Raw genomic sequence first — 22,004 nt, forward strand, 5'->3', positions numbered from 1 at the left:
GGATGAGGGACATTTTCAAAGTCTTTGGGCTTTTGGCCAACTCAGCCCATCGTAAAACAAGTATATTCTCACCTTTCTGGAAACCCCAAGGCTATAATGCTTGAAGATTTCAAGATTTAGCATTCTTTTTTTCCTCCTCTGTGTGTGAGAGTGTGTGTGTATGTGTGTGTGTGTGTGTGTGTGTGTGTCTGTGTGTGTGTGTGTGTCTGTGTGTACATGCATTGGAAATGATCACTTGACCTTGCATGTACCAAACAAGCACTCTACCCATGAACCACATTCCAAATCTTGTTTCTTAAAGTAAGCATGTCCTTTAACTGGTACCCTCTTCTTTGTCAGCTAAACCAAGGCTCGGAAGACCCTCTTAAGAGGCCAGTGGTGTATATGAAAGGTGCAGATGCTATCAAGCTGATGAACATTGTCAACAAACAGAAAGTAGCTCGAGCAAGGATCCAGCACTTCCCTCCTCGAGTGAGTGGCAGCTTGTCTGTTGTCCTACTGGTGCCTTTGTTTTGTTTGAACTTTGAGCTTTCAGCCCTTGTTCCTATATCTAGAATGCTGGTGTAATGTAGGTTCCTACAGGCTGAGCTCAGCTATGGCACAGGAGGACAGAGAGATTTTTCACCCATATTTCTTTATTTGTAAAAATGTGAAAAGGCTTATAGAAACAGCCATTGTATGCTATGAATCTGGTTTCTCCAACCTGGCATTGCCCCTTTACAGTTCATTCTTTTAAAAGATAAGCCGAGAAAGATGAAGGATAACATCATAGCACTTGGCTTCCTTTGTCTCCTTCTCTCCATCTGACCTAGAGATGGGAAAAGGCCTATACTTTATTCTTTCAATCATGTAGATTACTCACTTGAAACTCCCTGACTCACAAATAAGAATGTTAAGAATTATTCAAAACATTAAAAATTATTCGGGCCTCGGACTGACATTTGTTGGTGACAAGTAGTGGTCAGATGCCTCTTCAGTGTGCTGAAGCAGTATTACTGCTCACTGATACTTCACCCCAAGAAAAGAAACCAAGGAAGATTGCAGAACTGACATCCTCTCCTCAACCTTGGACTAAAGCATTCTAGGAATCTGGGGCTAGTGCCCCACATATGTTTTCTTTCCTCCCCAGAATTAGTAAACTGTTCCCTTGTGGGGTGATTCTTCTACCTGTACCAAGTATCTGGGTAGCACAGCATCTCACTAGGGTCCTGTTCTTATTGGCACAGGCGAAACAGCTTCAGTGATAGTGTTCTGCGCAGAAAAGATAAAGACTGCCAGGTGTACCTCAGTTGGTAGAGGGTTTGCCTAGTGTCCACAAAGTATGAAGTTCATTCCCCAGCACTGCATAACCACTGTGGTGGCACAACTGTGATCTCAGGACTTAGAAGGTAATGGCTGTAGAGTTAGAAATTCAGGGTCATCTTCAGTTCAGCTAGGTAGAAGACCAGCCTAGCATAAATACTGCCTTGTATCCCCTACCTCACCCCAAGAAAAGAAACAAGGGGAGTTTGCAGAATTGACTTGCTGGCTTCTTTTTAAAGGAAAAGGAACTTTTTGGTAAATGTGACTCATTGAAGTGGAAGCTGATATTTGTGGAAGCAGCGTACAATTTTCTAAGTTGTTGTAAACCATTAAATATATGGTTAGTAATCATTTGTTCCCTCAAAAACACATCACTCCTTTGTCTATAACTGTGATTATTTGTGTTTATTCAGAAGGGCTTTCCTCACTAGTTTCACCAAACTTTGCAGTGTTTTAATGGGAGGCTGAACTTTACAAATGGCTTTCTTAGCTACTGGAAAGCCTCAGCCACTTTAACTTCCCAACCCTCATCCTGGCCACACTAAAGGCACCATCACTGTGCATTTGAGCAGAACCCCAGGAGCTTCCTACTGAGGGTCCCTGTCCTCATTCCTCCACTCCATTTCCCAACTGACAGCTCACATGCCCACCAAACAGGCCAAAGAGAACATGGTTCATGGCATTTGTGTTCTATTCTAGCAACCCACCGAGTACTTTGACATGGGGATTTTCCTGGCATTCTTCGTCGTGGTCTCCTTGGTCTGCCTCATTCTCCTTGTCAAAATCAAGCTGAAACAACGTCGTAGTCAGGTAACCCTAGGAGTAACCTGTGAACCCCATTGCCCTGTTCCTGATGAACTTTAGAGGAACTAGATGTAGTAGCACACTCTTTTAATCCCAGCACTTGGGAGGCAGAGGCAGGTGGGTCTCTGAGTTCAAGGCCAACTTAGTCTACATAGTGAGTTCCAGTATAGTCAGGGCTGTTACACAGAGAAACCCCATCTCTCAAAACTCAAAAACAAAAAAAGAAAAGAAAGTTAGGGATTTGACCAGCCTGCTGTCTATGGCACCCATCCTATCTCAGTGGTTTGGAGAATACCAGACCTCAAGTACTGAATCCTCATGCTGAGAAGGGCGGGCCTGCCCACAAAGGCCTCAGCATTGGAGGTGTTCCAAGCTAGTATTTTAAGGGGAAATGTTAAATAAATGTTGCTTCAGAGCACGAGACCTTGCTTCTCAAGTAGATCTGAGATTGATAGAAATACAGACTGTCAGGCTCCTAAGTCTTAGGATGAAATTTGCCTCTGCCAGGTCCATCTGTTGATTGTTGATAAACAGGTAGTGCTCTAACAAGTGCATCACTGTAGCTTACAAGAAAGAAATACCTCTAGGTAGAGGGTGGTAAGAAGGAAAGCAGGAAACTAGACTTTGAGATATGTGGTGGTATGACACCTTGGGAGAGTTGGGACCTTAGATAGTGACTGTCAAAAGGAGAAGGTTTCAGTTGTCAGGAAGGTTGAGGGGCCACCACCAGCAAGCCAGGCTCAGGAGCTAGTCTTTGCATGCTCACACTGTGTGTCAGGTACAGCACTCACATGAGCTATCTCATTTCCCTTCGACAAGGAGGGTCATTTGGCCTGGAGCCTTTCTAGCAGAATTGGGAAATATCGGAGACAGGAATTGCCTTTCCTCTTGAAGGCAAGACTGTAGTAGAGTCAATGTCATGGGCACTGTTGGGTCTAGAAAATACAGTAGCAGGATGAGTTTTGAACAGTTTCTCAAGGATCTGTTTGGTTGACCTAAGTGAGGTTAGTCTTTCCTGAGTGCCATGGCCTGGGGTATGCCTGCCACTGTTAATGTGTACCAATACTGTCCATGTTCTGCCATGCAGAATTCCATGAATAGGCTGGCTGTGCAAGCTCTGGAGAAGATGGAAACCAGAAAGTTCAACTCTAAAATCAAGGGGCGCCGGGAAGGAAGCTGTGGGGCCCTGGATACACTTAGCAGCGGCTCCACATCCGACTGTGCCATCTGTCTGGAGAAGTACATTGATGGAGAGGTAGCTGCAGAAACAGGGCCTGCCTTGGGTGGGGAGGGATATACAAGCCCCAAGAGGTGCTAAGGACCACCATGACCATGACCAGAGTTCCTCACAACCTAGATTCAATGTGCAGGCTTCTAAAGGCATTTCTTCCTGGGGCTGGGAAAACTATACTCTAAATAGTCTAGGTAATATAATAAGTACATGGTAGGCCAGGATAGTAGCACATGCCAGTAGTTCCAACACTTGAGAGGCTACTCAAAAGGATTGTGAGTTCAAGATCCCAGCTTTGAAAAAATGCACATGGTTGGACAGAAAATATGTAGATAAGAACAAGTTGCTTGCTTTGCTTTGAAGAACTGGTTAAGTAATGAGTTTATTTGGAAAAAGTCAAGAGATTTGAAGCCTTTGTTTTTGCTTGTAATTCTTTATTAATAGATGCAAGGATCAAGAGCAGCATAGAACCCCGTTCACATAGAACCATCCAGCCTTAGCATTCTTCTACCCTTGTGTTTGTCTGTCTCCAGGTGGATAGGTCCATACAAAGTGGGGAGCAAACCGCCTAAGAGTCCAGGCCTCAGACAACCCCTGAATAAGATGCTCCCACTGATGTGTAGATTGCTGGGTGGAAGTGTGTTTGTACACAGGCCCATGGGTGATACTCTTGCATGGACTGTAGGTACAGACTCCTGGGTTCTAACTTAGCCCAGGCAAATTCTTGGTTTGTGAACTTGGCAAGTGGCTTCATTCTGTGTCTGCACTTCTGACACCAACCAGCATACAGATGCTCACAAAGGCTATTTAGGTGAGAAGATACAGCATCCCTTTTTTATTTTTTTTTTAAGATTTTATTTATTTATTTATTTTATATATATGATAAGTATATGATGAGTACACCATAGGTGTCTTCAGACACACCGGAAGAGGGTATCACATCCCATTACAGATGATTGTGAGTCACCATGTGTTTGCTGGGAATTGAACTCAGGAAGAGCAGTCAGTGCTCTTAACTGCTGAGCCATCTCTCTAGCAAACCCCCTCCCCCCGCTTTTTTAAGATTTACTTATTTGTATATGTATATGAGCACTCTATTTGCATGTACACCTGAATGCCAGAATTGGGCATCAGATCCCATTACAGATGATTGTGAACCACCATGTGATTGCTGGGAATTGAACTCAGGACATCTGGAAGAGTAGCCAGTGCTCTTAACCACTGAGCCATCTCTCCAACCCTGATACAGGCATTCTAAACCATATTGGTTATTTATTTGAATATTACTGTGTCAGACGAGTGAGAAAAGAAAAGAAAAAGAGTAAGAACAAGTCAGGAGGATGCTTTGGTTTGGAAAGCCCATCATATTCTTTCAAATTGGCTGCTTTCCTCAAAAAACCAAGTAGCCTTATCAAGTGTTCCTTTCTAATTTACCTCATTTAAGGGTGCTTAGAGGCAACCCAGTATAGTCTAGTGGTTCTCAACCTTCCAAATGCTGGACCCTTTAATACAGTTTCTCATGTTGTGGTGACCCCCAACCGTAAGATAATTTTCATTACTACTAAATAACTGTAATTTTGCTATTGTTATGAAATTTTATATATATCTGTATTTTCCAATGGTCTTTTGAGGTCTTGATCCAAAAGAACCACAGATCTACACCAATATAGATGGCCTGGGGTGTTTGTTACTCTCCCTGTAAACCCTATGCTCCCTGTCCTGTGTCTTTGGACTTAGGTGTGCCCCCAGCTCCCAGAAATGAATCTGTTCCTTATGTTCCTTGTCCTTTACCCCTGATAGCTGTGATTGAGGCAGGTGGATTGGGCAGTTTCCTTCTCCCTGTGGGCCTTACTTTAAGGAATGAAACTGGCATTTAGAGTTAAGGAAGAGAGTAGGAAGTACCTTGACTTTCCATTCCTGTAACAAATGCTTGCAGGAATAAACAGATATAGAGCAAAGGTTTGTTTAAGCACATAGTTTTAGACGGTTGTTTTATTTTTAATGATTTTACTTGGTTTATGTGTGTAGAGTGCTCTATCTACCAGAATTGGGCATCAGATCCCATTACAGATGGTTGTGAACCACCATGTGGTGGCTGGGAATTGAACTCTGGACCTCTGGAAGAGTAGTGCTCTTAACTTCTGAACCATCTCTCCTGCCTAGTTTTGGACATTTTAACCCACACACTTGACCACAATCCTTTATTAGGCTTATAGAGAGGCAGCATATCATGACAGGAATATGTGAGGGCTAGGACTGGAGAGGTACCTCAGTGGTTACCAGCACATCCCTCTAGTCCCTCAGGCAGCTACACTCACATGCACAGACATCAAGCATACATACTCATAATTAAAAGTAAAAATTAAGTCAGTCATGCAGCCTTGTACAACTTGTAATACACAGCCATGAATTGCTCAGAAAAATGGACCTTCTCCTTTTCTTCTATCTCTTTTCAAAGCATGCTTTCTCACACTGTAGACTTCCTTGCTCTTTCTCCATGTATCTGACTCTAGGCCAGCTTAACTCAAATAGCATGGCTCTCTTCTCTTCTTTGTTCTCCTCTGAGCAACTGATGAGACATACTGGGAGTTTTCTCTTTATCACTAATGAAATTGTCCAGGAGGGCACAAAAAGAGGGACAGAGGCGACCAGGTCCCACTTGGCTCCCTTCCCTGATACTGATGAGCTAAAAACACTTAGGATCCATATTACAGTAAGGGACACCAGCACAGTGCACAGGGCTGTTTGTCCCCCATAGGCTCCACTGAAGGAAGTACTTGTGTGAGGATGAAGGCAGAAGTACCCTCTTCTGTCCATCCTTCAGACTGTGTTCTTTCTCTCCCTCTGCAGGAGCTTCGGGTCATCCCTTGTACTCATCGGTTCCACAGGAAATGTGTGGACCCATGGCTACTGCAGCACCATACCTGCCCCCACTGTCGGCACAACATCATAGGTAACTGTTACAGGCCTTGTCACACCCTGACCCTAGAAAGTATGACAAGTGTGTGCTGCATGCTGTAGGCTCATGGGCAAGCTGAACCAACACAGAATGGTCTTCTGGACCTGCAGATGGGGGCCTTAGGTTTTGGAAGTTGGTTGCACAACTCTAAGCAGACCTGGCATTAAGGATCACTTTGAGCTGCAAGTGATGTGACTTAGTGGTAGACTGTTTACCTCGCGTGTGGAAGGCCCTGGGTTTGATGCCCCCTTAGTCTCCCGCCTCTAAAGAAAATTATCTTGTGTTTTAAGTTTGAGTTTCCAATTAAATAGGATCCTGGTTGGGTATGGTGATGTACACCTGTATACCCAGCACTTGGGAAGTAGAAGCAGAAGCTCAAAGTCATCATTAGCTTTGTGGCAAGTTGGAAGCCAGTCTGGGGTACAAGTCTGAGGAAAAAAGGAAAAAAAAAAAAATCTCAGCGTACTGACCTGGCCTCCTTGCTGCTTAAGGCCCCATCTCTTTAACAGATGACAGTAATGTTGGCTGCCCGGGCCTAGGGGTTGTCTCCAGGGACACAGAGATGATGAATATGCAATAGCAGTGTTTGCAGCCGCACCCACACCATATTACAGGGCAGCTTGGGAGGCGCTCTCATCTTTGTATTTGTTTTACTCTGTATGTAGGGAGATGGGAAAAGAAACAGGTCAGCCTCTACCAGCTCAGCTCAATTTGGAGACAGCTTACAGTATGGCAGGGTCAAGCATAGACTTCCCTGGCACATAGCTGCACTTGATGCTTCAGTCTCTACCCCATTACCTTGTTTTCTCCACCTCTTCCAGAACAAAAGGGAAATCCAAGTGCTGTTTGTGTGGAGACAAGCAACCTTACACGTGGTCGGCAGCCAAGAGTGACCCTACCAGTACATTACCCAGGCCGTGTGCATAGGACCAATGCCATCCCAGCCTATCCTACCAGGACAAGTATGGACTCCCATGGCAACCCTGTCACATTGCTAACCATGGACCGGCATGGGGAGCAGAACCTTTATTCTCCACAAACACCCACCTATGTTCGTGGCTACCCGCCCCTGCACCTGGACCACACTCTGGCCGCTCATCGCTGCAGCCTGGAACACCGGGCCTACTCACCAGCCCATCCCTTCCGCAGGCCCAAGTTCAGCAGCCGCAGCTTCTCCAAGGCAGCTTGCTTCTCTCAGTATGAGACCATGTACCAACACTACTACTTCCAGGGTCTCAGCTACCCAGAGCAGGAGGGCCAGCCAGTACCCAGCATCACACCCAGGGGCCAATCCCGTGCCTTCCCACCAAGTGGTGGCAGCAGCCTGCTCTTCCCCACAATGGTGCATATGGCCCCTCCAGCCCATGTGGAGAGTGGCAGCACATCTAGCTTCAGTTGCTACCATGGGCACCGTTCTGTGTGTAGTGGCTACCTGGCTGACTGTCCTGGTAGTGATAGCAGCAGCAACAGCTCTGGCCAGTGCCGCTGCTCTTCCAGTGACTCCGTGGTGGACTGCACAGAAGTCAGCAACCAAGGTGTGTACGGGAGCTGTTCTACCTTCCGAAGCTCCCTCAGCAGCGACTATGACCCCTTCATCTACCGCAGCCGGGGGCCTGCTGTGCACCTTGAGGGCTCCCCTCCACCAGAGGAGCTCCCAGCAGCACACAATCAAGGTGCTGGGCGGGGTGAGCCATGGCTAGGCCCTGCCTCTCCCTCAGGGGACCAGCTGTCCACCTGCAGCCTGGAGATGAACTACAGCAGCAACTCCTCGCTGGAACCCAGAGGGTCCAACAGCTCTACCTCAGAAGTGGGGCTTGAGGTTTCTCCTGGGGCTGCCCTGGACCTCAGGAGGACCTGGAAAGGGGGCCCAGAGGGACCATCATGTGCTTGCTGCTTCGAGCCCCAGCCCTCCACCCTGGGCTCTGGGATAGGAACAACTGCAGGTGGCAGCAGCTTATTCCTGGGTCCCCGGCTTCTAGAGGACTGCAACCCTCCAAGTGGGGAGTCACAACTAGGGAGCTCCCAGGGCCTGTATGGCCTTCACTCAGACCATTATCCTAGGACAGATGGGATGAAATATGAGGGCTTGCCCTGCTGCTTCTATGAAGAGAAGCAGGTGGCCCACAGTGCTGGCAGGGGCAATGGCTGCTACACTGAGGACTATTCAGTGAGCGTGCAGTACACACTCACTGAGGAACCCCCACCCAGCTGTTATGCAGGGCCCCGGGACCTGAGCCAGCGCATCCCCATTATTCCAGAGGATGTAGACTGTGACTTGGGCTTGCCCCAAGACTGCCAAGGGCTGCACAGCCACGGCCCCTGGGGTGGGGCATTGGGCTTGGACGTTCCCCGACTCCACTGGAGTCTGGGGACAACCCAGGAAGAGGAACAGGCTCCATGTTACCAAGCTGAGGTACAGCCTGGCTGCTCTCCAGAGGAGGCAGATGCTTCCAGGGCTAGCCTCTCCAGTGCCCCCCAGGACACTCAGGAGTCCCATGCCCTGGCTGCTGAGGCTTCAGGTGAGAGCAGATGACAGTAACATTTGCATAGGGATCCTCTTCTCAGGCCTGTTTTGTTTAGCTTCCTCTGTGCCCTTGGCTTCTGTACCTGATGACTTTCAAACATTGCTTCTCAGCTCTACCCATCCCCAAACCCTCTATCCATGATGTTAGCATCTCCTCCCATCAGATGCTTCATATCCCAAAAGCATATCTCATTAACTATTCTGCATCTCCTATGGTCCGTCCCTGTGCCTGTTAAAGAGCGAAGTTCTGACAGAGGTCACTGCAATTGTTTGCTGTCCCACTTGGGAGGCCCAAGTCACAGTCCTTACACTAGAAATGCTGTCATGACTTTCAGTTACCTTTATAAGATGTCTGGTTTGTGCATTTTTGTTGTTTCTGAGACAGGATTCCTCTGTGTAGACCAGGCTGGTCTTGAACTCAGAGATCTCCCTGCTTCTGCCTCCTGAGTACTGGGATTAAAGGCATGCACTAACACTGCCCAATGTAAGATATCTTCTTAATGGAGATGCTCCCTTTGATCCAGCCTTTGTCCTGTTCCTGCAGTATGTCAGGTTCATTGCTATCTCCATTTGAGATCTTCTGATCTCAGCTTAACAGCCTTCCTTTCCCCATCAGGATCACTCCCCCTGCTATCTCCTGAGTCACCTCAAGCCAGGCACCTCGTGGGGAAATCTGTGTGATCTGTGAGGGGTCTTCCCTGGTCTTTCAGTGCCCCTGGGAATTCACTTAACTTCATTTCTACCTATGCTTCCATGACATCTTAGGGCTTCCAGAAGATTCAGTATAGCCATGAAGGGAGACCTGCTCACTCCTCCACCCCCACCCGCACAACTGTTTTCAGTGTAGACTTGAGCTCCTGAAGCCATTGCTGACCCCTTCCTCACACATGGTCCACTCACCACTGTGAACTGTCACTTCCAAGGGCCCCATAGACAGAGGATAGGGATGCTCAAGGGCCTTACCTGATGCATACTGCTCAAAGCCTGCTGTGCTGGCTCTCTCCACATCCTTGATGACTCTTCTCCCTCTCTCTCCCAGGACCAGGATCTGGCCCAGGCATCGGTACGGGAGCTTGAGCTCAGAAGGAACTCTTATATAGAAATCGTGAACTGTACGGAGACTTCAAAGTCTGGCTTCCTTCAAAACTAATATATATATGTGTGTGTGTGTGTGTGTGTGTGTGTGTGTGTGCATATATCTGTGTGTGTATGTGTGTATATATATATATGTATGCATGTATACATATACACATAGATGTATGTATGTATGTATACACATATATGTGTGTATATATGTATATATGTGTGTGTATATATATATATATATGTGTATACACACACACACATATATTTTAGCTTTGACAAACACAAAAGTGGTAATAAAGAGAGCCCTCCTCAACCCAAAATGTGAGCCACCTGTGGCATCCCTTCCCCATTAACAAACCAACAGACAAAATCTCTTGAGTCCTTTGCCTCTTTAATAATGTGTTGTTCTGTTTTGTAATGTGTGCTTGGGTTTCTGAGGTGTGTGGAATTGAGTTCTCTGCTTTTTTTTCTAAGATATTATATGTAAATGTAAAAAGTTATTTAAATATATATTTTAAAGAACCCTAACTACCAACTTTTGTTGAAAAAGGAAAAAAAAAATCACTGCTGCATTAAATGAACCACATCATGTGTCAATACTGTCGTCTCCCTGGAGGGACCTCAGGCCTTTGAAAAGCTCAGGGTTACACCTGCCTTATTGAAAATGAACCAGAAACTTGAAGAAAAAGCTAGTTGATATGGGTACAAACTCCAAGGAATAATACAAAGCTGCCTCATGCTTTTTCCCTTTTTTGAGGCAAATCTGGACTTCAGGGCTTCTGGGAAGCCACACCTCTCCTGCCCACACCTGTAGGCAGCAGTGGAACAGAGGAGAAATGGGGGCAGTGTCAAACTATTATTGCCTAGGCCCAGTTTATTGGGGACAATTCTGCCCATTCTTTTCTATTCCTTCAGTTCATCATCCCAAATAAGAAATAAGATTGCAGTCTTTATCCCAGCAGAGGCTGTGACTGTGGCCAGCCCTGTTAATAGGGTCTCTTGCCTGCACTCTGACCACTGGGCAAGAGAAGAGATGCTCTCACCCTGTCTGGTTTTTGGAGTCTTTTGTAAAATCATTTGGGCTTCATGCCATCAATTGCAGGAGTGATTTAAATGGGGTGTGCAGGGTGGACACCCAGGAGGAATGTTGCTTTGTAGCCTTAGTGTCCTGTGGGACTAGAGGAACAAGCTCTCCTCTCAGTAGCAGTGCACCACCCTTTGAAAGGTATGCTGGGGCCCACTTGTGCCCATGGGTCTGGGACAGCCACACCCCTCAGCTGTTGCCCCCTTAGGTTGCCTTCCTGGGGGACACATGCTTCAACCACAGTAGTGTACTAACCTCCAATTGAACCAGTCTCCCATCCCCAGAGACAGGCCTCTGCCTGGTGGCTGCAGTGGCTCACCCTGCCAGCACATGTCTGCTAGCCTGTCTGCCTGATGCACTAGTACATACTGATTCTCCACGAGAGACTATCAGATAGTTCAGACCCAAAGGGTAGGCTCTTGTATATTTTTTCTAGCCTCTTTTTTTAAGGGGAAGAGTTTTTTTTAAACCCAAACCACTTTTGGTTGTTTTTGTTGTTATTGTTTTTAAGATGCTTTGTTTATTTTTAAAAGGGAGAGAGAATCTATTTAAAATCACTTCAGGGATTGTAATCCTTTTTATTCAAAATAGTCCTTGCTCTTAAAAGTATTTTCTTTTCCTTAGAGGAAACTAATCGGCTTGGCCCTGTGTTTGCTAGCTCTTCTGGTCACTTTTACTCATTCACTTAGCAGATATCTTTTGCCATTAGGAAGAGTTTGGCCCAGTGGGTCTGAAAACTCAGTTACAGAATCTGGGTTGCCAGAAACAGAAATGACCCTTCTTCCAGTCAGTCTCCCAGGAAGTCATCCCAGGGTCCAGACCGCACATTTTTGAGATGATCAGAATACTTTATTCTATAAAATCCCATCCTAAGATGAGGACATTTTCTTATTTCTATCCAGAATCTAACAAAAGAAATCCCACATCAGATGATCCAGTTATTTGCCCTTTGGGAAGTGGCCATGGTGAAATTTGTTCTTCTGCCCAATTCTGGGGGTCCGACCCTTGAGGCTCCTCCCCTGGGCTATTCGCAGTGCACCTGTTGCTGAGGGTGTGAGAAGGGCCTAAACTGTTGACATGTGATCAAGGCTGCCTTTATTTCTGGGGCCAGGAGTAGCAGCTGCTAAGAACAGCAGCTTGCCTTACTGTGCAGGGGGAATGGGGGCACAGCTTTTAACATGAACTGCAAAGCACAACTTCTCATTGTTGAGATGTTTGTTGTTTCTGGTTTTGCCTTTGTTTTTAGTGTCTGTATGTGCATATTTCTCCATTGTTGAAAACAGACCCCAGAAAGATTTGCCTTTGTCCTGCCTGACTAGAAAACCACTTCTCAGTACTCACAGACAAGAGAGAATTTGAATGCCACTAGACCGAGTCAAATAAACAAGTCCAGCTCTCCCTTGAAAAAATGCTATGGGTGGGCGACAGGCACGTGTAATTGTTGTACTTTTGGGCTAGTAGAAACAAAAGGAAGATTTAGAAACAATTATTATTATTAGAAACAATTATCATCTTTGTGTAGCCACATCAGACCAGAATAAAACCTTCTATCTTATGTCACCATTTAAATCAAAAGAAATAATGTCTTTGAAGTTCTGAGACTCCCAATACTGTTTGTTCCCTCTTTTGGGAAGGGAATGGTGGAATAGGAATGTCAATAGTGTGTGGTAATTGTATAACCATGGACAGCCATTCTCCCCTGGGAGCCTCTATAACATGTGAGTGTGTGATAGCAAGTGTGGGCTTGATACCAGCCCTGGGTGTAAAACAGCCATGTCAATTCAAAATCTAGAATCAGATGAAAATGGAAGTGTAGTCATTCTGTACCATGAGGTGCCTCTGTGATCATAGCTCCAGAAGCTGACCATCTATCCCCTCTTCTAGGCACAGACCATTTTATTAGGTTCTATCTTTGGTCCTGTAGTTCAGGCCCTTCCCTGTGTGCTTCTGTTCTCAAAGTTCACACAGGATTAATGCTTTTAAAATGTGGTCTGTAAAAGAATTTGAAAGTATCATCTTTTAAACTGATCTGCCTTTTTCTATTCCTTACATAAACTTTTTGTATTGTGTTGGTCTAACAAGACACTTTTAATTTTTTTTATTTCTCCCATAGCACTTAATATTTTGTAAAGATTTTTTTGTGATAAAATGGTCTAAGGGCTCTTTTTCAACATTACCATTTTAAAAACTGTTTTTAAAGCTAGAAAACAACTTATGTATATTCTGTATATGTATAGCAGCACATTTCATTTATGGAAATATGTTCTCAGAATATTTATTTACTAATATATTTATCTTAAGCCATGTCTTATGTTGAGAGTGTGACATTGTTGAAATAATCATTGAAAATGACTAACAAGGCCCTGTAAATACATAATAATTGCACACAGATTTTACATATTTGCAGACCAAAAATGATTTAAAGCAAGCTGTAGTCTTTTATGGTTTTGTAACAAATTGTACAAATGACTGTAAAAAAAAAAATACAATTTTATCAAGTATGTGTTACATGTGGTCATTGCTGTGGCTCCTGAAGTCTAGAGCCTGGGCCAGTGCTCTGAATTCTATCTTACTCAGAGATGCCTGTGACCTTCTGCTCCTATTAACAGATTCCAAGTTATGGGGTATTTCCAGTCATCAGAGGATTGGCTGGAATCTGTGGGTTATATCCTTGAGTAACTGTGTGTGGCAGGAACCTGAAGCAGGGAGTTTCAGGCCATCCTGGACTACAGAGTGCATCCAAAGCTAGTCTGTACAAGGTAATGAACCCCTGTCTCAAAAAAGTAAAAGATGTTCTGGAGCCTGGACACCTGCCACCAGTCAAGGCTCTAGGTTCAATCCCCCACACCTCCCTTCCCCTGCCCTGTGCCATCCCCAGAACAATAGCTGGGCATGGTGGCTCATACCTTTAATACTAGTGCTTGGGAGGCAAAGGCACGTGGGTCCCTGAGTTCAAGTTCAGCTTGGTCTACAGAGTGAGTTCCAGGACAGCCAGGTCTATGTAGAGAGATCCTGTCTTCCTGTCTTCCTGTCTCCCCACCCCTCCCCCCTTTAAAAAAATAAAAACGACTGGGACTTTTGTCTCTTTTCCCTGGGAGGGTAGTCACTAGTTTGTAAAGCATTCTGAGATTAGGTGAAAGATACAGTTTATTTTTCAGACATACTGCAGAGGAGACTCCAATTCTATGAGTTCCAATTATTTTTTTATCCTAGCTTGGGCCATTCCTTGGCAACAGCAACCATATTCCGTCGCAGCGTCAGGCCCCTCCATGCACTCCTGGTGACAGCTGACTGCAAAGCTCCCCAGAGCCTTTGTTTAATGGCCTTGCCTAGCTCTGAGCTGTACCTCTTGGGGCTTCCAGAAGGATCTCACAGCATGGACTCTACCACAGTGTGGTACAAGAGCCTGGTAACCCTCAGTGAGAATGCCATGGATGGTTGGCATGACCTCCAACTGCTGTTCCTCTTGGGTTTCAGGAAGCAGTGTCCAGCCCTTCCAGGCTGTCGTCCCACTCTCCCTGGACTTGGGTAGTAGCTGCATGTTTGGCATATCTGTCCTTAAGATCTTGGCTGACTGTTACTTTTTCTCCTTTGAACTTTCTTTATTCAGGCCAAGAAGAAAGCAGAGATGTCAAAGTTAAAACTTGAGAAGGGAACTCAGAATAATTATCAGGGATTTGTGTCTGAGTCTTCACTGCCACAACAGCCAACATTTGCCTAGCATAGTCTTGTTACTGAATACCTTTACATAAATCACTGAGTAGTCCCTAGAACCCTGTAGAGTCAGCAGAGGTGGATTTAAGGTGGGGAAATTAGAATTGGTTTACCCAAGGCCACAAAGCTTAGGAACTTTATAACTACAGCTGACACCTATTGCATACTAAGGAAGCTCCTAGTTATTCTCTACCAACCCATCCAAAAGGCCTTTGCGTTCATTTATTCTTCATGGAACCCTGCGAGAGAAGGGCCAGTATCATCTTATATGATAAAAATCAAGACACACACACACACACACACTTGAGACTTGGACCCTGATAGCCAGTCTCTAAGACATACTCTGAGTTCTGCTGGCCACCATAAAGTGACAGAACTGGACTGACTCATCAGGTCAGGCCTCTAGCTGCCAAGTTTATGTGTACAAGTTCACAGGCTATAGGTACCTCAGCTGTGTATACATAAGAATATACCATCCACCCTTTTTATTTTACCTCATTGTCATCTTCCTTTTGTCTGTGTATATGAAGTCATCCTACAGAACTAAACATAGGATGAACCCTAAATCTAACTGTAGATCTGGTGTTACAATCCTCTGTCACAGAGACTCTTCTCCCCTAATCCTGTCTTCAACTTAAGGATTTTCATCACCTTGTGGTAAAATCTTTGCCTTTGGCTTTTCCTTCCTCCCAACCATCTTCCCACCACTAGTAGTTGGTTACCTCTCTGATGCCACCTGTAAACCTGTGTTCTTGTTAAAGAGCAGTTCCCATGGAGAAACTAGAGTTTGGGTAAGAGACTAAGCTTTGACATCATTTTACGTGTTTTTCCTTTGCCCCAGACTTTAGAAATCTTGCTGGGTTTTGTGCCTCCTGCTCATCTAGACTTTATATATATATATTAATATATATATAATAATATATGTATATTATAATATATATATATTAATATATATATATATATCAAGTAAGAGAAAGATATACCACATAAGAGAAAGATGTGAATTTTTAAAGGTCATGATATTTTGGTTCTTAACAGCATGCTAGGGCAGGAAGCTGGAGTCAGGAAGAGCTCTGTAGGAACATAAGGCAGTTAGCCTGCTGGAAAGATGAATCCGCAGCAGGCAGGAAAGAACTGGGACCATCTTGCAAGACTTCTGTATAAGCTACGGTCACAACTGCCCATTCAAACAAATGACAGCAGGTAAGTCCTGCTGGACTGTGAATATGCCTTCTAACCTGATAGCAAGAGCCAGGAAAAGCCACTCAACAGGGAAATACTCTGGAACCCATAAAGAACAAAGCATACTTCCTGGGACTGGAAACAATTTGGATAGATTTAATCACACTAGAAGACCTGGCTTTTTAAAGAGATGTCACCTATATAAAAGTGAAATCGGGGAACAGAGAGCTCAGCTGGCTACTATTTCAGAGGATCCAACACCTTCTGACCTCCCTGGGCTCCTGCACATAGGTAGTGCACATATCCTTAGCCTTTCTGCTTGGTTGGGAGGTGTCCTGGGACTCGGAAATCCAGCAACTCCCCCAGCTCTGAGCTGTTCTCAGGGAAAGGTATCCTAGACACAGGAGCCCAGGTACCACACAGCTCTGAGGAAGCTTCCTCAGCAGAGGCAGTGTAGCTCCCAGGGGAGGGATCCCAGCTGAGCTGAGTGCCTCAGCCCCACTCTACTTCGATTCCCTTTTCATTGCTTCTTGGCTTCTGATGAGAGTCACACCAGACAGCGAATCTCGTGAAAGACTTATTGAAGGGTCCAGGGTGTGGAGAAACGAAGTGGCTGCCTCTACTCCTGAGAGGGAGCCAACAATTGGAAGAAGCAGTGTTTTTATAGGGTTCTTGGGGAGGGGTGTGTGTGGAGATTTCCAGAGTGAGGACTGGTGGGATTTCAAGTCCTGGGCTTTAGGAGAGCTCAGAGATTGGGTTTTCCTGTTCAGGGATTGGTGTGTTTTCATGCGCAAGGGTTGGTGGGTTTCTGTGAGAAGTTCAAGGATTGGTGGGTTTTGCTATTCAGAGATTGATGGTGGCTTTTGTTCAGACTTTTCACCTAAAATTAGCATAATCTGGGGAGGGTCCTGCTGAGAGGCTAGGGATGACCTTTGTGACAGTTACAGAGGTTGGAAACATAGTTATGAGTTAGGGAGGCCTGGGGGAGGGCTTAGTTGCTGGAGCTTTTCAGGCTGGTGCCTGGCTGCTTTCCTGCCTTGAGGATTTACAAAGGGAGTCCATGGCATCAAAACCCTTTCCTACCTCTTAAGTGGCCTTAATAGTCAACACATATCAGGCTCACACACACATACACATAAGTATTTTTTCAATAAAATTACCATATTTTGCTTGCCTTAATTTTTATTTTAGCTACCTTAGTAGGGGGAAGAAATGTGTATTTTTCTTTTTCTCCCTTCGCCACATTTCTATGTGTTGTGTATTGTTTCTTTCATATATCTAGTCTAGTCACCTGCCTTTCTCATCTGGAGAAAATTGCTGTCTGTTTAGATTCTGGGTGGCAGTGTAGGCAGTTTTGAGCTATTTACTCCAGGATTTCTGATGTCACTTTGGTTTGTGAAGTGGGTGTGGGCTGGTATTACATCATCAAATTTTATGGTCAAATGATTTTTAGAAGAAGTTCCAAAATGTCTGGAGTGTTCATTTTCCCTAAAAGGCTTGGGGGAAAGACCCTAGTGTTCTTAGGAAGCACACTTTGCATAGAATACCAGCAGACATGCAGACTAGACTATGTGGGTACAGATGTCAAGATCATCCTTATGTGTGCAAAAGTGCCCTTCTCCATGCACATAAAGAGGTTACTGTTAATTTATCCAAATAGCTGCCAAGGTTAGGGGACCAGAAATGAAAGAACACGTTCCTGCAGCCCAGAGCACCTCTCCCTGTCTCTTGCCCAAGGAGATGACATGGTTTCTGGAATGTGGTTTTATTTTACATCCCATGGCAAATGCAGTAATTAGAGCTGTTAGCACTATAAAGGCCTGGAAATGAGAACAAAGACGCCTCTTCCTGGGAACTCTTGGGCAATGCCTAGCTCCTTATCAGGTGCAGGTCCCGTTGGTGGTTTTGATTTTTTTCATATACTGAATGCCAAAGGAGGCTCCTTCCAGAGTGGGAGGAGGGTGAAAGGATGGAAAAACAAAGTATGTGTCTGGCAGGAACTCCTGGAATCACCATGTGTTGCCTGTTTGAAATTTCAACTGTTGTCCCTGGAGTGAATCAAAGCTGGCAGGCCGACCACAACACAGGCTGCCCTGTGGTAGAGCCACCCCAGGCCCATGGCATCTGTGTCCACAGACACTTGGGAAGACAATGCCGCCTATTCAGCAGCAAACTCTGGCTTCACCTCCCAAGAGGTGGGTCAGTTTTATAGCAGGACATTGGAAAAGGTTTGTCTTTGGGAAGGGTTTGCAAATACCTAAAACCAGACAAGAAAACATCCTTCCAAACCAGTGAATCCTGGAGAGATGGCACCATGCTTGTAGGTCACTGGATAGTCACTGCATTTGATTCTGCTTGGTGGAAACCAAGAAGCCATAGTGAGAGTCATTCTGTTTTCCTTTCCTTCCCCAGCTTCCCTCCCCTCCCCCACAGTCTCCATTACATAATGTAACCTAGACGGTGTTCTAGAACTCATGATCCTCCTGTCTCAGTCTTCTGAGTACTGGGATTGCTTGCAGGCATGTGCCACCATGCCCAGCATCCTTCCCCATCTCCAGTTTGATTTTTCTCATCAGCTTTCTTCCAGACACAACTTCATTTCTGGGAAACACTGCACATTCTGGCATACAGCCATTCCCAGAGATGTCTCTTGAAACACTCGCCCCTGCTCCCCTTGTGTCAAACATTTAAACTTTGGGTCTCAAGCAAGCTAGAGGAGCACTCTTACTGACCTCCAGAGCCCACTGTTCATATTCTAACAGTATTTATCTTAAATTATTTGTGTGTATATACATGCCTGCACAAGTCAAGAGAACGGCACCATATCTCTTGGAACTAGAGTTACTTACAGGCAGCTGTGAGCCACCAGTGGGTGCTGGGACCCAAACTCTGGTTCACTAGACCAGCAGGTGCTCTCAAGTGTGGGGCCATTGCTCCAGCTCTGCACTCTTCAGATTTGATTCAGTTTATTCCCTCTGTTCAGCCTGGCTCACTTCCGTTGGCTGCACCCTAAAGGTACACCCACCCATTCTTCTTAAGCCAACCCTTAATAGCTGCACTTGTGCTATTTCTCCTGCATCAATAAAATTCTTATTTATTGAAGAGTTACTGAAGGCCAGATGCTATTTAAGCTCCTATCGTGAAATGCTGCCCACAGTCACATGGTGTGGGTACTGGTACTGCCCTTAGTTTACAAATGAAGAAACCAAGGCACAAGTTGCTTAAGAGCATCCCCCAGTCCCTGTGGCTCTGCCTCTTCCCTAGCTGGTCCATCTACCCACCATCCCTGGGCCCAGGTCTAGTCTTCTCTTGTCACAAGACTTCCTCTAGGCTCAGGGATTGTTCTCCCTACGTTGGTATCCCAGATCTATCACTCAGCAGGCAAGCACATTTGTATCTCTGAATTGGAATGTTCTCCCTGAGACAGGGACAGCCAACAGCACCTCTAAAATGATTACCATGAGAATGAAGTGCAATGATGCAGAGTGAGTTCCTGGCACCACTGCCCACGTAATTGGTGCCAAATATGTAATATTCTTGCACTAGGAATCTCAAGCAAGGGGTGTGGCATTTTGTCTTTAGGTGATCCAGATTGTACTGAGTAGTTAGCAAGAGGGTTCAGAGATGGCTCAGCAGTTAAGAGCACTTTCTGCTCTTCCAGAGGACCTAAGTTCAGTTACCAGAAACTCACAAACACTTGTAACTCTGTGGGATCTAATCCTTTCCCTTGGCCTCCATGGATACCACACATGTGGCATAAATATATAAACAAACCCTTTTTAAAAAAAAAAAAATGAGACCAGGTCTCACCATGTAGCCTTAGCTGTCTTGGAACTCACTCTGTAGACCAGGCTGAGCTCAAAAACTCATAGAGATCCGCCTGCCTCTGCCCCGCCCACCCCCCAAGTGCTGGGATTAAAGATTTGTGACACCACACCTAACTTCAAATCCTTTAAAAAGGAAAATACATAACAAGAGTCAGCAGGATGAATAAAGATGCCTGCTGCCAGCCTGGCAGTGCAGTGCTAGTGACCTGAATCCAAGTACCAGAGCCTACATAAAAGTAGAAGAGTGTCAACTCCACGAAGTTGTTCTCTGATCTCTACATGTGTGTCATGGTACACACCACACACACATACACACACACACACGAATACATATATCGTATAAACATGTATACATATATACATGTATGTATACATGTAAACAATAATAAAATAAATTTTCAAGTATATAATAGGGCTATTGAGATGTCTCAGGTAAGAGTGCTTGCTACCTGGTGACCTGAGCTTGACCTCCAGAAAGTTCACACTGGAAAGAGAAAACCAACATCTGCAAGTATTCCTCTGACCTCTACACACATGCTAACACACATACATATGTTTTTGAAGCAATACATACATATATTGTGCTAACGCACAATAAATGTTTTTGAAAAGCTTTTAAAAAGTAGGTAATGCTTTTATTAATGTTACATTGTGATCTGTTTATCAACACTTCTCCCTAGCTCCTGATGCCCACAGTCTAGTGGCATGATCCAACATTTGACATGAGCTTCAACTCGGGTTTCCATAGCAATCCTCTGCTCATCTCTTCTCCCTCCCCCCCCCCTTGCTTCCCTGCCTCCATTCCTCCCTCTCTTCCTCTCCCCCCCCCCCCCAGCTCTCACATGCTAGGTAAGCGCTCCACACTGAGCTCTACCCCAAGCTCCTAAGATCCCCTTTCTTGATTTATTTTCACTAAATACTCAATTGTAGAACTTTCTAAAATGCTGCATTTTTTGAAAAATTTTTGTTTCATTAGATGGGAAAGGGGCACCGTAGATACAGTGAGGAAAGTAGTTAGGCTCTTCAGAGATTCTGGCCTCAAACATTGTTTAGAATCATGAAGTCAGGCTTCCAATAGAATTTGGTCTAGGTTCCTGCAGCCTAGTGAGGGTTTTGGTCTTTACTGTCATTTGGCCTGGGCAGTGAGAGCAACTTCACAGCAATACCATCCTGAAAACACCTGGTTTGAACTAATGGAATCTAACCAGAGTTAGGGTAGTTAGTCCTTGGTGGGAGAGTTTGAGGTTGAGGGAAGAGGCTGTCCATATGTCCTTCTGTGTCTTGCTCTATGAAGCTTTTTTTTTTTTTATGGTATTCTGTTGAGCTTGGTCTAAATAGTCCTTGCTTCCCGTTTGGAGCTGGGCTCCTTGACACCTGCAAGCTCATGCTTCTATTTGGAAACACATCTGTCCTTCTCTGATGCTCAGCCAAGCTTTCTTCCTAGTATTTTTAGCTCCTGTAATCTTTGTTTCTTCTCTGTAGTTTTTCTCGGCTCTTATTTTCTTTCTGGAGGATCAGCTAATCGAGAAGATAGTGCACCTGCTTTTATGACTCCGTGTCTTCTCCCTTTATGGCACCACCCTTCTAGCCGCAGTGCCATTTCCCCATCTCCTAGGTTGTTTTCATTTGGCGTACAAGCAGCGAACTCCCACACCCATATGGGGTTCTCTGATCCAAAAGGACAGAGAATCTTTGGAGAGAGAATGTGGAAAGTCCTGACCTGTGATGCAGTGGATTAGGCCACATGCACTGAACACTCACCAATCACTGGCCTTGGACCAGAGATGGTAACTGATGCTCTGCCTGCCCTGGGACCACTGACCTCCTGACTTTAAATTCAACAACTCCATTTCCTCATTTTCACCCAAATGTACCCACAGATCACTGTTTGTACCCAGGACCAGATTCTTTTTTTCTTACTCCATCAAAACAGTAAATTCCTGACTCTCTTAAATTTCCTATCACTGAGATCCTATTCCTCAGCTAGGATCAGTAAGCAACTCAGTGCTGAGCCAAGCCTAAGTCCAGAGAAAAATTGAGACAAAGATCTGATGTTTGTTTGAAGTGTTGAGAATGGGTACATGTAGCTCAGTGGTGCTTAATCCAGAGACAGACAGACAGACAGACAGACAGACAGACAGAGTTCAGGTGAGATAGGGCTTTGTATCCCAGGCTGGCCTTACACTACCTAGATACCTGTTCTACCACCCGAGTACTGGGATTACCAGTGTGTGTATCACACCCAGTTCATTCAGTGCTGGGTATGGAACCCACAACTTCAGCTGTAAGAC

The 22,004-nt window shown here is 45.2% G+C and overlaps 1 protein-coding gene across 1 annotated transcript in view; it reads left to right on the forward strand.

Annotated features, from left to right (window-relative positions):
• The window catches only part of Znrf3 (zinc and ring finger 3), a 159,799-nt gene extending 146,308 nt beyond the window's left edge, over nucleotides 1-13,491 (forward strand). The window contains exons 4-9 of the mRNA XM_034509221.2: nucleotides 340-471; nucleotides 2,002-2,112; nucleotides 3,194-3,361; nucleotides 6,188-6,290; nucleotides 7,118-8,815; nucleotides 9,860-13,491. Coding sequence (XP_034365112.1) covers nucleotides 340-471; nucleotides 2,002-2,112; nucleotides 3,194-3,361; nucleotides 6,188-6,290; nucleotides 7,118-8,815; nucleotides 9,860-9,897 — 2,250 coding nt within the window. The 3' untranslated portion in view covers nucleotides 9,898-13,491. The remainder of the gene's footprint in view (nucleotides 1-339; nucleotides 472-2,001; nucleotides 2,113-3,193; nucleotides 3,362-6,187; nucleotides 6,291-7,117; nucleotides 8,816-9,859) is intronic.
• Nucleotides 13,492-22,004: the final 8,513 nt, after the last annotated feature.

Source organism: Arvicanthis niloticus, chromosome 7 (assembly GCF_011762505.2).
Source record: "Arvicanthis niloticus isolate mArvNil1 chromosome 7, mArvNil1.pat.X, whole genome shotgun sequence".
NCBI classification, from domain to species: domain Eukaryota; kingdom Metazoa; phylum Chordata; class Mammalia; order Rodentia; family Muridae; genus Arvicanthis; species Arvicanthis niloticus.